Here is a 17,209-nt window from a genome sequence, read left to right as displayed (position 1 = left end):
TTAAAAGAGTAAATTTCCGACCAAGTAAGTACTTATGAAATTGGTTACCCCATAAGTAAGAGCCAGAGCTTCTTTTTCCGGTTGTCCGTAGCCTTGTTCTGCAGACGTTAATGTTCTTGAAGCATGTTGAATGGCTTTCAAATATCCGTTCGGAAATTTATGAAAAATGACTGCGCCAACGCCGGTGCTAGACGCATCTGCTGCAACGATGATAGGAAGATTCGGATCATAATGTGTCAACAGTAAGTCAGATTGCAGTACTTTCTTGAATTTTTCGAACGATGTCTGACAATCCGAATTCCACTTCCACTTCGTATCCTTCTTTAGCAATTGATCTAACGGGTGTCTGAGTTCATGCATGTTTCTCACAAATCGGCCGTAGAAATTCACAGCTCCTAAGAACGATCTTAATTCGGAAATGTTCGTTGGTGCTGGAATAGATGCGATGGTTTTCAGCTTCTCTGGGTCAGGACGTATGCCGTTGCGATCTACCACATGCCCCAAATAGACAATTTCAGTTTGATAGAAATGACATTTTTCCAGCTTGACGTGGAAGCCATATTCTTTTAAACGCTGAAGAAATGTGTCTAATGATTGCTTGTGTGCCTCCCAAGTTTTACCGAAAATTATAGCATCATCTAGAAATGTTCTAACGCCAGGAATGTCAGCAATCATACCGTCAACTAGTCTTTGAAAAGCTCCAGGTGCTGATTTGACTCCCGGTGCGAGACGGTTGAACTGAAAAAGACCTCTATGTGTGTTGATCGTAAGAAGGTGTTTAGATTCGTCTTCTACTTCTACTTGTAGGTATGCATCGGACAAATCGACTATGCTGAATACAACACTTCCGTTCAACTGTGCAAAAATTTCTTCAGGAGTAGGTAGAGGATAATGATTTGACTCTAAAGCTTCGTTAAGCCCCGTCGAATAATCCGCACAAATTCGAACTTTACCATTAGGCTTGCGAATGGCTACTATCGGAGCAGCCCACTCCGAAAAGTCTATTGGTGTGATGATGCCTAGTGATTGTAGTCTTGATAGTTCCGCATCCACAAGAGCGATAGTATTGAATGGTACTGGTCGTTTTGGACAGAAAACTGGTTTTACATTGGGCTTCAGAAACAGTTTCACCTTCGTTTTTGTGCAATGTCCAAGCGAATCATCGAAAACTGTTGGATATTTCGATTGAAGCTGTACTATTCGATCCTTTGGACATGCTGATGAAACTTTCTTACACAGTACATCGAAGGGAATTGCCCATAGATTAAACCTATCTATCCAATCTATACCTATAACATTTAGGACTGGTGATGATGTAACAAAACAAACACATTTCTCTGTAATCGCATTAAGGATAACCTCGCATTCGAATTCACCGATAAGCTTGAGTTGTTCTCCCGATGCATTCGATGCTTCAATGGATGCTTGAGAAAGTTTCGGTTGACCCAAATGTTGCCATGTTGTTTTAGAAATAACTGTTATGTCACTTGCGGTGTCCAGTTGGAGTGATGTAGTTATGCCATTGATTATGATAGAGATAAATTTCCTTTTAGCAGTGTTTTTCGTGACATGATTAACGAAAATTCCCTGAGATTTCTTTTGATTTTGATTTTGATTCTTCTCACTTTTGATATGTGTTGTTGTTTGAAGATTTTGATCTCATGGCTTTACAGTAACCTTCCTTGTGGCCTACATTTTTGCACACTTTGCAGAGATGATCTGTAAAATTGCAATCCCGTACAAAATGCATTTTTCCACATTGCCAACAAGGAGTACGAGGGACAGTATTCGAATCTGATTTCGGTTGACGCTGATCTTTTGAATTGTCGAATCGGGAAGGCTGTGGCAAACGATACGGTTTCTTCTCTGAAACTGCATGCACGGAATGCTTCGATCTTGATTGATTTTCGATCATCGTTGTATCCGCTTTCAGATTGATAAGCCGTTGAAATTCTGCCATTAGTGTTTGAATGTTCACTTTAGCCTCCGGCGTCGCGTTTTCTATTCGAGATAGCAGTCTTGCTCTGATATCCGAGAATTCCGGAGCTTGCAGTCCGCAAATGAAAATTAGACATTTGAAATCGTCTAATTTCAAATTCTCGAACTCAGAATCCTCGCATGCCTTATTCACTCTTCCGCCGTAAGTGATGATATCTTCTAATGCAGATTTCACTATCTGCAAGCACTGGTACCTTTTGTGGAACACCGAATATTGCTTTCCGAAGATTTTTTTGAGAATATTGACGGTTTCTTCAAACGAATTTTCATGCGGTTGCTTCGGAAGAATGTAATTCACATACCGGCTGTGAGCGGACGTTTCCAGCTTCCTCAGCAAAAGTCGCACTTTCGCCTCGTCATTCAAACTGCTGGCATCGTTTTGAAAAAGGTCTTTGAAACGTACATACCATTTTTCAAAAGTGATGTTGTTTTCTTCATCGAAACGAAACTCCTCGATGGTTTTCGATAAAGATTCAAGGATTTCGTCAGGACTTCTAGTTTTAAAAGCAGCCATCTGTTGAAGAAGTTGAGCCATTTGGTTGATAACGGTTTCAAGGTTTTCATTGTTCATCCTTGACGCTAATTCTCGTTAGCTTCAGAATCTCGTGAGCTTCGGGTTCCGGGTTCAGTAATAATCCTCGTCGCCAAAATGATATGTCGCAGGGAATATATCTTGAGAAAAACACAACTGCTTTATTCCTTAGTTCAGAATGGAATCGTCTTTATTCACTCAATGTGTACTCTGATCGAGTCTTGCAATGTTACTGCGTTATGCGTGTTACTATGCAACATGTACTATACCATGTTATAAAAGGGCATATTTCTCTATCTACTATCTTCCCTTTTGGAGCCATTATCGTCTGTGCCGTTAACTTGTACGACTTAAAAATATGCGCATCATGGATTCAAGCCCTAAATGCACTGAGCCCCCATACGGAAGGCCTTGATCGTTAGCTTTTGTTGTGCCACAAAGAAGAAGAAGACTATCTGCCTTCGAAATCTATGTGTTAATTATTATTAACGACCGTTTCGCTCGCAAGGTGTTGTTCCCGATAATTACCGATCGAAGGCGACACGGTCCGCGTTTAGTGTGGTCAACATTCAACACTGATTTGGCCGAGTATTCCCGAACGCTTACGATCGAAGCTGTAGGAGAGAACACAGTTCATTCTTTCTCTTAAGCCCGAGACAAGCGATGGATTTTTAAATCTTCGCAAATAAAAATATCGATGCTTAAAAAACGCTTGTTTTAATAAAAACAATTTACTTCGGGTGAAAGAAAGAATTCTGTTGCAGTGTGCAACACTACGATCTAAGGTACGTATATTTATGCATCTCTTACCACTTTTCGCTACTACCGATTTCTTTATCGGTAACAATTTCATAAATAGTGATAGGACAATGCACTTACCCGACGGAATGAAATTTAAAATGTTTGAAACTCACCAGAAGCTCACTATCCATGCTGCTTCTTGTCAATTATTTATATTTCATAAGATACGTTAGGACTAGTGTTAGGAATTTCGTAAAAAAAGAACGGAACGGAACTAGTTCATTTTTCAAAAAGAACGGAACTTGAACCTGGGGTGCAAAAGTACCTACCCAGAGCTTAGAAGCCAAACTGTCTTCCGGGCGGGGGGGGGGGTTGGTTTTGTTACTTGTTACAGGATATGGAAAAGGAAAAGGCGTTTCTTAAATCTGAAATCATATCTGTAATCTAGATGGGTTCAACCTATGTCCAGTAAGCTGTACCAGCTGTGCTAATATAAAGCATGCATTTATTATATAGCGTTTTTTAAACTTTTTAGATGCGACGACCATTTTCGGTCAAAACCTTCCTGTACCACTGATAGGTTTGGCTATCAGTAACTTAAATGCCCATAGCAGGATAATCATCCCAGCGTATGGGGGCACGATCCATTCGAGGCTTTTACCCATGCCGATGTTATTGAGTGGTACGAGTTGACAATGGTATCACGAGATTGACTAATTATTTGAATTTCACTTACTATTTAAAACAAATAGTTTTTTTTTTCACATAAATCGTTTACAACATCACGGCACTCAAACGGTTGTCGAATGGAACAGAATGCTTCGAATCGAATGGCTAAATATTGGAATCATGCCGAGTGCCAAGATCAAGAGGATATCGTGGCATAAAAAATAAATACATTTTATTTTTCGTTGTTCATGCACACATATTATAATACATCTTTTCCAACCCGTTCTGCCATATGAGTACAGATTTAAATTTTATTATAATTATTTGTCTAGTTAAGATAAGCTAAATTAAAACAAAAAGTATAATAGATTTTACAAATTGCACCATAATACCAAATGCAACACCATTTTTGGTTTCGCTTATCACGATTTTTATAAACGATACGCGACGAAGTGCGATGAATATTCCTGTGAGCATGGGAGAGTGCACAGGCAACACATACTGTGTGCGAGAAAGAGTGAACAGTTATCTTGCATGCAGCAAGCCACAGCCGGACAAAGCCGGTTTTTTCAAAGAACGGAACGCACGAACGATAGCACCTTGCTAACAATATTGAAGCGGCAAAGACCGGAACGGAGTGAACGGAAAGAACGAATTGAACGGAACGGAATAAACGGAATGAACGGAAAGAACGGAAAGAACGGAATGAACGGAACGGAACGATTTTTTATAAAGGATCGGAACGGAACGGCCAACACTAGTTAGGACGTTGGTTAGGATCCACTGTTGCCTTATTTTCATACAAACCTAAAACATCTTCTTTTTCTTCTTTTATGTTGCGTTACGTGGACATGCCGGCCTGTATAGGCTTTCGAGACTTACTCAGTACCACGCAACCAGATAGTCAGTCCTTGCTACGGAGGGACGGTCCATTCTAGGCTTGAACCCATGACGGGCATGTTATTTAGTCATACGAGTTGCGTCTGTACCACGGGACCGTCGCTTAAACTTGCTCAAGCCTCCTAAAATCACATTTCTACCAGCACACCTCCAGTCCACAACCAACACTCCATAGTTGGAAAACATTATAAATCTAACCCCTAATGCTACTTAATCTTATATTCAACTTTAACTATGGTACACTTGCGTGTTCCATCTGCACGATATGCAATTTATTTCATATAAATTGTGTCATAGAATCACACCCTTCCAGTGCGATGATATCGCATATATTCCCTCGCTATCAGTCAGATATAAGAGAAACCTAGTCTCATTAAGCTCTCTTGCTTTCAACCACATTAACATTCAGCAACGTGCATAACACAAAAAGCCCCACCAAATCATCATGAAGATGAGACACGAAAAGTTTCATCCGCCATCGTCCTGCTCCACATTCCCTCTTCACTCAACGATGATGAGTATCCCTCTTTTTCCTATTTATTCAACCAATAGTGGCTCCCGTAACGTACCACAATTTACCAAACGGTAATACGATGCAAAAGTGCCATCAGAGAGCTGTTGCAGGATAAAATTGGAAGCGTTGGGCGTTCGCTTTTATTGTCACCCACCCAAGCAGCCACCCCACGAGACATCCCACGTTAATGGAATATTGAAAATTTGTCACAGATGTTAAATGGCGGTGGTTTAATCTAATACATAAGTACCATAGAATATAAATTATACATAAAAGATAGCGCTGGAAACATAATTCCTGTTGATTGAGAGGCACTAGCCTTGGTTCGGCATCGTAAAAGTATCCCAGGGAGGCTTTCGAGAACGGAGCGTTGCAAGCGACAACAGTTGAGCGACTTCCCCGTGCACAGTGTGAGCAATCACGGTAAGGACAACGGTGCAATCGACGATCGAAGTCAACTTCGAAACGAGTTCGATTATGATGAAAGACTTTTCCGGAAACGAAACGACTCAATGGGCGTTCTGAGCTAGAGGAGCAACTTTTATTGCATACATGTGCCTGTCTGGAAAGGTCGGGTGCTACGCTTTTACCTCACCAAATGGCCATGGAGACAAATGTGCGACGATGTATCGCAGAAGCTTTTGACTTTATTTGCATATCCTCAGTATGAAACGGTCCTCTGGTTGGAGGAAAGCAGTATATCGAGGAACATCAGTCCAATAAGCTGTACCTACCCTAGCCGGGCTGTACTGATTTTGCATACAGATGAACGTTGGTTTCATGTGCACTGAACCGTGCTGGGATTGAAATCCAATAAAACCGGATTGCTTTATGATTGATAGGGCAAAAGGCTTGCTATGTTATGCTAGCTACATCAGATGTAGCCGAGAATCGGTAATGCATGGATCGAAGGTAGCATGTCGGAGGGTACAATTTTATAACTCTGATTGATTTCGATTCTGAAAGATGTAGGGTGCTTTAAAGTTAACTATTTTTTATATTATCACATTTTTTCGAAGAGAATTAGCAAACTAGTAAACACTTACAGCAGTATTTAAATATTGCAGAATAAGAAATGCGTTTTAAATTTATGTTTTAAAAAATTTTTAACACATTACCATCCGAGTGCTTACTTTTCATATTGTAAACAAAATAGTCTGAGTGCTTTCAATGCAATTTGTTTTCAAATAGGCAAGTTTAACAAAAACGTTAACATCCGTCATTCCAATAACTCGGCTTCTTCTTAGTTATAAGGGTTAGTTTCACATTCCAAACTCTCTCTTGTGCCTTCATTGGCCGCATCATACTTTTAAATCTTAAACATCATCATCGTTAGCAAACCGTCGTGCATGAGATCCTCGCTCCCTTCTAGAAAGAGGCATTACAAAAAGTCAAACCCAATATTGAAATAATGCACACTCCTGCAGCCTTCTCGTTATTATGTGAACCGCATTACAGTTAAGAAACCAGAACCGCTTCGGAAAATCGGAAAAACAAACACTTCAAGCCCATGGGACCAGATACTGGATTCAGTCCGTTAGATTTGTCCGGTCAGTCAGTCAACCAGTCAGTCAATCTGCCCACCTTTATATCCGTCATTTCCACCAGAGACCACCAGTTGTTGTTGGGTAGGTTAGACGAACGCAAAGCCCACTACAATACCTGGCACCGCCGTTGCTGCGCGTAGAGATGTGAAATGAATTTCATCAAATTTTTCCGCTTCTGCGTTTGACGTGTTAACCCTCCTCTCATTCACCCTCATTTCGTTCCTGTGGTGCAGCGTGTGCCTTTTCGGTTGGCATTTCTGCATCCGCATGGGTGGTTCGGGTTTCGGCATGTTAGCATTTCTATACTTCATTCACGCTGTTATGAGCATTAATAGTCTGATTTTATTATGTCAACAAATTTTCGCACAATGCCATAACGAGGGCAGCTTCCCGTTTTCAATTGTGGTCACACGTGACAATATGAGGTGGATACTTGTTTTGCTCTGGTCAAACTTCCATTGTCGCACGTGACAAACATGTATGCATATTACGTTCTTTTTTTTATAAATAATTCTAAACAACATTTTTAAAACAGTGTGTCTGATCGCTGAATTTAATGCATAAATAAGCTGGATCCTATTTTTTTTACATAGAAAAATTGTAATTTTGTTTATCAATCAAAGCATAGCTACCTTATACCAGCCTTGGTTTACAAATACGGTAAAGCCGTCCCTACTGAATAAAAAAAGCGTACCTACCGGATCAATTTTAAATAACAATTTCTTCTTATTAGTCATTCAATCTGCGAGCGAATACAAATTATGGGTAGACAAAATCAAATACTATTCTAACCTATTGGAATTAAATGCTGGACTTACCATCCACGAGGCCCCAAGATCTCAGTCCATGAAGCTCACTCAGTCCGTTCACCGTTAAATCCACTGGATGGGACTAATTCTTCCGTATTTTTGCATCTCTAGTATACAGTTTCATCCTGATTCACGCGGTACTCTACAAAAGCAAATTTGAAGATACGCGGTTTTATTTATTTGACAGTTTTTTTTAACAAATTTTAGTGATTTCTCACAAATATAAAATAAAAAAGATGCAGAACTGCAATCTTTGATCAAAAGCATATCAAACGATAAATTTAGTGGCTACTTACCATAGAAACCTATCACTACAAACACACTTACAGGAAAGATAGATACAACAAATAAGGCATTAAACCGTGGAATTTGACTTACGCGGATATATGAGATACGAGGAAATTTCTTGGTCCTTATTCATAGCGTACCTTGGAGACAACCTATTTAATACATATTGAAATTTAGATTTTTTTTGAAATTTTGTTCAAAGGTGTTTTGAAACATTATTTTTATACAGGATTTGAGCCGATTGGCCTCATTCAGCTCTTTTGTAGAACGGAATAGGGTAGTGTCTCGCTGATATTTGTTAGAATTTAAAAATAAAGCAGTAACTTGCTAATAACAACATTTTGCACCTATATCTATTTGTTTAGCGTCCGTTGATCACTTTTTGATTCCCTATGTTCATGCCATTCTTAATAGAATCAGACTAGTGACGTGCTGTATGGAGCGCACCCACGATTCCGATCCGACTCCGGGCGACTCCGGGCGACTCCGGACGACTCCGAATGACTCCGAACGACTCCGAACGACTCCGGGCGACTCCGAACGACTCCGGGCGACTCCGGGCGACTCCGGGCGACTCCGGGCGACTCCGGGCGACTCCGGGCGACTCCGGGCGACTCCGTACGACTACGGACGACTCCGGATATTGCAGCGCGGACCTACCCTCCGGAGTCGATTCCGAATTTATGGGAGTCGGATCGGAGTCGACTCCGGATTTTTGCCAACTTTACCCATCACTAAATCAGACATTCCGTGTTGTTTCCTGTGAGATTGTGCACGTCTGTATTGGATGAACTATTTCTCTTTTGTGCGCAACATTTAATCGATCTCTGAAACTTTCTTACCCTACTAGAGAGGTAGCGATATAAAGCAAACAAGAAGTAACTAACAACACGAAACGAAACTAGGAATATATCATACAAAAATATATCTCACCGCGTAAACAGCAGCAATTGACATTCTTTTCCGACAACATGACATCTGGGTCTCTTAAGTTTTGGATGATTTGATTTATTTTGATTTGATTTGTCGAGTTCAAAGTTGCCACTAGCTGGCTCGACGTGACTTAACGAATCGTGTACTAAATCTCTACGATAGGTCTTCTTGGTACCCTGAAGGATATTTCTATGAATGCCACCGAGAGTGAAGTAATTCAATCAACATAAATTACATCTTTGCCGATCACATAAACTAAGCTGGACAATTGTGATGGTGCGCGGCAGCGTATTTTTAGCTAAAGCTGAAAACATCTAGCACAAGGATCTTTCATCATCCATAAACTGTGTTCTAGATGTTATAGACGCAAGCCAAAAATAAAATATGGTGACTTAAAAGAATGATAAAAACTTTTTTTCTTTGCTTAGCAGTAAAATGCATTTATGTACCGCTATCGGCCTACGCGTAGGTCCCAAGTAATAGTCGTACTAGTAGATCATTTTTTACAAAATTTCTACGACACGATATGATATTGTGGAAGGAATGTTGTTATGAATTCGAAATGATTTAAAATAGATTTTGCGCTGCTGATATGCATGAAAAAACAAATCGTTTGAAAAATGATTTTTTTTATTTTGATTTATTTACTACTGATACCACTGGTCCTACTGGTACATATGTGCATCAAGTAGCACGTTTATACTTTCATTGCATTCAGCGAACAGACACACTGTTTTCAAAGTCTCGTTTAGATTTATAAAACATTAACCAATATGCGCTTACATGTTTGACACGTGCGCATAACGAGTATGAAGGTTTGACCATAGAAAAACAACTATTGTGCTCCACCTCCTACTGTCACGTGTGACCACAATTGAAAACGGGAAGCTGCCCTCGTTATGGCATTGTGCAAAAATTTGTTGACATAATAAAATCAGACTATTAATGCTCATAACGGCGTGAATGAAGTATAGAAATGCTAACATGCCGAAACCCCGAACCACCCATGCGGATGCAGAAATGCCAACCGAAAAGGCACACGCTGCACCACAGGAACGAAATGAGGGTGAATGAGAGGAGGGTTAACACGTCAAACGCAGGAGCGGAAAAATTTGATGAAATTCATTTCACATCTCTACGCGCAGCAACGGCGGTGCCAGGTATTGTAGTGGGCTTTGCGTTCGTCTAACCTACCCAACAACAACTGGTGGTCTCTGGTGGAAATGACGGATATAAAGGTGGGCAGATTGACTGACTGGTTGACTGACTGACCGGACAAATCTAACGGACTGAATCCAGTATCTGGTCCCATGGGCTTGAAGTGTTTGTTTTTCCGATTTTCCGAAGCGGTTCTGGTTTTTTAACTGTAATGCGGTTCACATAATGACGAGAAGGCTGCAGGAGTGTGCATTATTTCAATATTGGGTTTGACTTGTCTTGAATGTTTTTTTTTTTATGGCAGATTGTGAGGATATTGTGTAAAATGGGTTTAAAATTAACAAGAAATAATAAAAGGTATTTACGATGTTAGTGGCCTTCAACGTCGCTCTTTTAGATCTCGATGTTCCTGCTTACCGTTTCCGTTGTTGTCTTGGCATTTCTCGATCTCGATCTCGATCCCAGATCCGCAACTTCATTGAATTCTGCAATTCGATTATCCTGACCTATACCTTGGTCCGTTGTCCTAACATTATCAAATTCAAAGCATAATAGGTTAATATTAATATTAACATATCTATTTAATGAGCTTAAGTATCATTCACTTATCAATGCTATAATTCGTTCGCTCCAATTTCGAGTGTTTAGATGTTCGAATTAAACATCTGTGTAGTTTACGATTCATTACAGTTTGTATTACGATAATTACAAATCGTTTATCTATCACTTTTTGTCCGGAAAGTGAAAAGCAACATGACGAATTGCACTCTGGTGTGCCATAGGAACATGAATATATTATAGGCAGAAAGAAGGTCGGCTGACGATTCGTGTCGTTAGAAAACCTCAGAAAAATTACGGCGTTTTAAAAAAGTTATAAAAGCTCTTCTCTTAAAAAATGTATTCTTCCACACTTCAGGAGTTCGGGTATTTAATGCCATTAACGTTTGCATTAAAAACAAAAATTTAAACGTTTGCGTGTAGGCATGTTTTAAGCACCTTCAATTTCAATCATCAATTCCTCGTAAGTGTTCGCAACAAAATTGTTGGCGTAGAAATTTTGCATCATATTTGTCCAGAAAAATTTGATGGGACATAGTTGGGGGAGGTTGGACCAGTACGCGGACTAGAGTGATTTTTTGTTTTTGTTTTAGAGACTTTGATCCGATTGGCCTCATTCGCCTCTTGAAGACTAGGGTGTGTTGTATTTACGAAGTAAAAGTTCTTGTATTTCGGTAATTCAGATAGTCTAAAGGGTTACAAATTATTCTGTTTCACACCGTACACCGTGGAGATCGCATACAAGAGCGCGCACTTTCCTGGCTTCGGTTCCGACCCAAGCAGCAAACGTCAAAACAACGCAACGCGTTTATGCCGACGGGTTAGCGTCTCCAACATACCCCCACTTTAACTGCGATGATACCCCTCCAACCACGCAGGCTGCTTCCTCACTCTCGTCGAGCGGCGTAGGCTTGCTTCTGTACCATCCGCAGGTGTCATCTCACGTTCCGCAAGATTTGTTGTAGTCGCTGCCGATGTTTCAGATGAGGATGCTGACACCGTTGTTCCAGACATATCCCAGGCATCTAACCGCGCGGCTACATGAGGTGAAATATACAGCGAAATGAACTATTTGACAGGTGAAATATCTGACAGGTATAGCTAAAGGGTTGGGGAGACACAACATCCGCTTTCGAAATTCTATTTAAAATAATATCTTCTCAAGCAGAACATTCCCTAATTGGAAGAAATTATTAACTGTTGACTGAAAATTAACGAAGTACTCTATATTGAAGCTATTTAATGGATTTAATTACGATTTTGTGCACGTTATTTGTTTACATTGCACATCAGCTGGTTGCTGTGATGCTTTATCCGTCAGATATTTCGCCTGTCAAATAGTTCATTTCGCTGTATATTTCACCTCATGTAGCCGCGCGGTAATAACACATGCAGTGGCATTGGTTGCTGAGTTCGCCCTTCGTTGGTCTCTGCATGACGTATCCGAAGCTGGTTCACATGATAGCGCAAGGTCCTGCCATCGATTTTGACCATGTACATTACGTTACCCACGCGCATGTCGACTACTCCAGATACCCATTCCCAGCCGTTTCGATGGTATCGCTTTGCGTAGACACGGTCGTTTATGGAGAAACTCCTCCTAGTAGCTTCGTCGGCCACCACTGGGTCCACTGATCGAATATCGCGAAATGATGGACGCAACATCTCCAGAGACGTTCGAACCTTGCGATTGAACATCATCTCCCCCGGCGATTTTTGATCCAAGATTCTATTCGGCTTGTTCCTGTAGGTGAAAAGAAATTCATCCAAAGCCTCGTGCATCTCACCTCTACCCTCCCGAATCTTCTTGACCGCTCTCTTAAACGTGTCAACAAACCTTTCGGCTTGGCCGTTTGACTGCGGGTGGTATGGCGCAGTCTGCACGTGATGAATACCATTCTCCATACAAAAGTCACGGAACTTAGAACTTGTAAACTGTGTTCCACTATCGCTTACGACAGTTTCTGGTATACCAAACCGTGCACACAATCCCCGTAACATTTGAACTGTCGCTTGTGCTGTGGTTTGACGCGTTGGTATTATTTCCGGCCATTTCGAGTAGGAATCTACAACCAGAAAATAATACTCTCCCTCCATAGGTCCAGCGTAGTCAACGTAAATACGCTGCCAGGAGCCTGTAGTTTTTGGCCAATCTACTGGTATGCAATGCTCTGGAGATTTCGCCGCACTTGCACACGACTGACACGTCTTCACTGCATTCTCGATTTCGCTGTCGAATTTCGGCCAATACACATACCCTCTTGCAAGCGCCTTCATGCGGCATACTCCAGGATGACCCTTGTGTAGCAGTTTTAACACTCGATTCCGAAGATTCGCGGGAACTACTACCCGTTCTCCGTATAAGAGGCATTTTCCAACCGTAGATAAGGCCTCTCGTCGTGCGAAGAATTGCTTTAGGTCCTCAGTCTTCTCTTCACCCTTTGGCCAACCATTCTGGACGAACTGGAACACCTTCCTTAACAAAGGATCTGCTTGTGTACCACGCTCCAAATCTTTAAAGTTCAACGGTAGGGCTTGAGTAGCACTGGTTACTAGATGATTAATATCATCCTCTAGCTGAATACTAGCAATAACGTAGTCCTCCTCCGGTTTCTCGTGTCGGTCCATTAACCTGGACAGTATGTCGGCATTTCCGAAATTGTCTGCCGCAACATATTCGATTGCGAAATCGTAAAGAAGTAGTGCTAATGCCCAGCGCTGCAGTCTATTTGCAGTATACAAAGGAATTCCTTTACGTGAGCCAAAGATTCTAAGGAGCGGCTGGTGGTCGGTTTGGAGGATGAAGTGGCGTCCGAACAACATGCGGTGGAACTTTGTTACTGCAAACACGATTGCAAGACCCTCGCGATCCGGCTGGCTGTAGTTCATTTCCACCTTCGTTAGAGCACGAGCAGCATGTTGAACAACCTTTATGCTACCATCTGGAAACCGATGACTGATCGTAGCTCCAAGACCTACTGATGAAGCATCCGCTGACACAATAATTTCCTTGGAAGGATCATAATGGGTCAGGAGAAGGTCTGAACTTAAAATCTCCTTAAAGCGGCGAAAAATTTTTTCGCATTCAGCTGTCCACTGGAATTCTCCGCCCTTTTTCAAAAGAAGGTCTAAGGGGTAACGCAAATCTCTCATTTGAAACACAAATTTACCGTAGTAATTTATCGCTCCCAAATATGAACGAACTTTGCTGAGCTGCGTTGGCGCTGGCATCTTCAAAATCGCTTCAATCTTTGCTGGGTCTGGTCGTATACCCTGCCGGTCTAGCAAATGTCCAAGGTATCGGATTTGGGGCTTCAAAAAGGAACATTTTCTGCCCGTAGCTTGAAACCAAACTGCTCGATACGAATCAAAACTGCGCGTAAGTTTTTCAAATGACTTTCCTCATCAGCACCGCCTACAATGATGTCATCCATATAACCCGCGACACCTTCTAATCCGCTCAACATTGAGTCAACGATTTGCTGGAATGCACCAGGTGCTGTCTTTACTCCCGGTGGCAATCTATTGAACCGGTAAAGCCCCTTGTGAGTATTTATCGTCAACAACTCACGGCTCCTTTCACATACCTCCACTTGGAGAAAAGCTTCTGCTAAGTCAATCTGACTAAAAACAGCTGATTTTCCAATAGCTGTAAATATGTCTTGTGGTATAGACAACGGGTACTGATGCGGCTGAAGCGCGTCATTCAGACCTGTCGAATAGTCGCCACATATTCGGACTGTTCCGTTCGCCTTCCGTAATACCACAATCGGAGCTGCCCACTTCGAAGAATCAGTGGGTGTTATTATGCCATTACGCTCTAACCTGGTCAATTCATCTTCAACCATCGACTGCATAGCATACGCTACTGGACGTTTCGGGCGAAATACAGGATTCACGTCATCCTCCAACTGTAGACTAATTTTCGTCTTATCACAACGACCAAGTTCGTTCGAGAACAACGATGGAAATAGCTGAATCACATGCTGCTGCGGCATCTTTAACACACCCAACGATGTTGCAAAAGGCATCAAGTGGCTGTTTCCAAAGCTCGAAAATATCCATACTGTCTGCTCCGAAAAGTAACAGTTCCTCTTCTACAACACGAACTAACGCTTCTTTCTGTTGTTTGTTAATCGTCATTTTGCAACAAAATTCACCTAGTAGCTTAAGCGGTGTTCCACTAGCTGTCCTCACTGAAACGGATGCTGGACTCAATTTGGGACCTCCTATCTGACGCCATTTTCCCTGCGATATAATGGTGATATCTGCACCGGTATCCAACTGCAGTTTCAGCTCGCGTCCGTTTAGCGCAGCAGTGACATACTTTCGGCCAGCCTGGATTTTGTTCACTGTCACCACCCTTACCTTCGCTTTGTTATTGCGATAGCGAGAACGATTACGGTACGCCGTTTCACAAAATCCTTCCTTGTGACCTATCTCGTTGCAGTCCTCGCATTTGTGTGACGCAAAAGAACATTCTCGCGCAAAGTGTTGCCCTCCGTACAACCAGCAACTTACTGCTTTCGCTTCCTTGCCACCTCCTTTGATGTTTTGTTGTTTCGTCTCATTCTTTCTCACTGCGTTTACTTCATGCGCAGTGTTTGAGATAAGGTTGCTATCTTGGCGCAGGTTAAGCAGGCGTTGAGCTTCACCGGTTAGCTGATCTAACGTGATTTCACTGTTGTCCTCCATCTTTGAGAGCAGCCGAGCTCGCACATCAGCATCCGCATCCCGTTTTAGACCACAGACAAACTACAAACATTTTATTTCCTCCTCTGCTATCCCCGCCAACTTCGCCTCAACAACCTTTTTATTTACGCGGCACGCATACGCTCCGTACTCTTCGTGAGGCTCTTTCACTAGCTGCAAGCATTTAAACCGTTTGCACACACTTCATGGACTCACGGTCTCCAAACAGTTTCTTCAGCTTCTCCACGGTGTTTTTGAAATCGAAGTCTTTCGGTTGTTTCGGCATGATGGAACTTATATAGCGTTCGTGCTCCGTAACGCCAATCTTACGAAGAAGAAGACGCAATTTTGCTCCGTCATCCAACCGCTTCGCATCGAAACTAAACTAGCTTCTCTTTTTTGATCATCAGAGTTCGAGTGATGAAGGTGTCAAATTTTGTCTACTGACTCATTAGACTGACAGATCTAATCGACCATTTTTGTCTTTTGTTGTAATGCAAACGTTATCTTACTGATATATTTTAATTTAGCCGGTCTCGTAGTACAGTCGTCAACTCGTACGACTTAACAACATGCCCGTCATGGGTTCAAGCCCCAAATGGACCGTGCCGCCATACGTAGGACTGACTATCCTACTATGGGGGGATCAATAAGTCACTGAAAGCCAAACCCACAAGTGGGTGCAGGCAGGCCTTGACCGGCAACGGTTGTTGAGCCAAAAGAAGAAGAAGAATACTTTAATTTAATTATTTAAATTTAGTTGCATTTAATGTCATTTTTTGAAGGATAAAAACCAAAAATAATACATTTTTTCCGGAGTCTTGTTTGTATTAGAAAAAATCGACAAATTCGATTAAAACACATGCATAGCCCACTTTTGTTGGCCCTGTGTTTCTAAGAATTCTTATAAAGGTATATCAATATTTGTTAGTTTTGCACAAACAACAACTGTTGTGTAGTCAGCAAACGTTCGAAAAATATACAGGATTTTAGAAAATAGAGCCTGGATAAATAATACAACTTTATTCCAAACAAGCTGAACAAACACACCACTGAGTAAAAAACTTCCCATCCAAATTCTTTAGAGCGCGATTGCAACCGTAAAGAACTCACAATCAACAGAATAAGCGTCGCTTAATTTTCCACTCCATTTGGTAGCACCTCGTGAATGTCCATCGCACTACAAGGCATGCTGAGCCGCGAATGCAATAAACGCCATCATTGCTGCAATAAAACGAATGCCATCCGCGGGTCACAAGGCTATGCATTGGATGGTTCCATCATGTTTCTTGTGTTGTTACTGTACACGGTCGCTGGCAGCATCATGATGATCACCGTTAATCAGTTTATCGGCAACGTAAACTCAATTACTCGAGCTCGGTAGAAGCCTCCGAGGTGCAATCACAATGGCATCAGTTATCAGGTGTCTGCCGTTTGCAAATTACACATGTCCGCTCGTTCGTACCACACGACATTCAAAGTGCAATCGATTGTCCTTTCCTAGAGCATTGAGTTCGAGGCGACAAAAAATACATCTGCATACTGCAAACAGTCAGAATGCAAGTGCAACACGATGTCAAATGGAGTCACGTTCAGGTAGAACGTTTTCGACCAAAATGCAAACTTGGCACAACACGACGTACGATTCGGCGAAAACAGACACAGATGCCCGTTATTGTCAATTTGACTTTTGGAATGGCCGTCGAGAGTAGCAGCACCATATAGAATAATTTGTATGCGAAAAACTCCAAATTCACAGAAGACCTATGCTTCAGAGAAAAAAATTGGACCGAGTTATTTTAGTGAAAAATCAATACATCAACGCAAAGCAAGCAAAACTTTAGATGTCGCCGCATTGACGTCCTAAGGT

At 41.7% G+C, this 17,209-nt stretch overlaps 1 protein-coding gene across 1 annotated transcript; it reads right to left on the bottom strand.

Annotated features, from left to right (window-relative positions):
- LOC121595703 (uncharacterized protein K02A2.6-like) lies at nucleotides 1–15,342 on the bottom strand. Its single transcript, XM_041919875.1, has 4 exons — nucleotides 15,169–15,342; nucleotides 14,465–14,645; nucleotides 12,485–13,310; nucleotides 1–1,624 (listed from the first exon to the last, which is right to left on the bottom strand). The coding sequence occupies exons 1-4, from the start codon at nucleotides 15,340–15,342 to the stop codon at nucleotides 1–3; spliced, it is 2,805 nt and encodes a 934-aa protein (XP_041775809.1).
- Between the last annotated feature and the right edge of the window lie 1,867 nt (nucleotides 15,343–17,209).

This window comes from Anopheles merus, chromosome 3R (genome assembly GCF_017562075.2).
Source record: "Anopheles merus strain MAF chromosome 3R, AmerM5.1, whole genome shotgun sequence".
Classification (NCBI taxonomy): Eukaryota; Metazoa; Arthropoda; class Insecta; order Diptera; family Culicidae; genus Anopheles; species Anopheles merus.
This window is presented reverse-complemented; position numbering and strand designations above follow the sequence as displayed.

Bases quoted from the DNA above. Each gene is read 5' to 3' on its own strand.
- LOC121595703 (XM_041919875.1), bottom strand. From the start codon at position 15,342: ATGGAGGACAACAGTGAAATCACGTTAGATCAGCTAACCGGTGAAGCT. The intron at 14,646-15,168 runs GTAAGTTGCTGG...GGTGTGTTAAAG, and splicing joins GTGGCAAGGAAGCGAAAGCA to ATGCCGCAGCAGCATGTGAT. The intron at 13,311-14,464 runs GTAATGGCATAA...ATGTTGCGGCAG, and splicing joins TGAATTGACCAGGTTAGAGC to ACAATTTCGGAAATGCCGAC.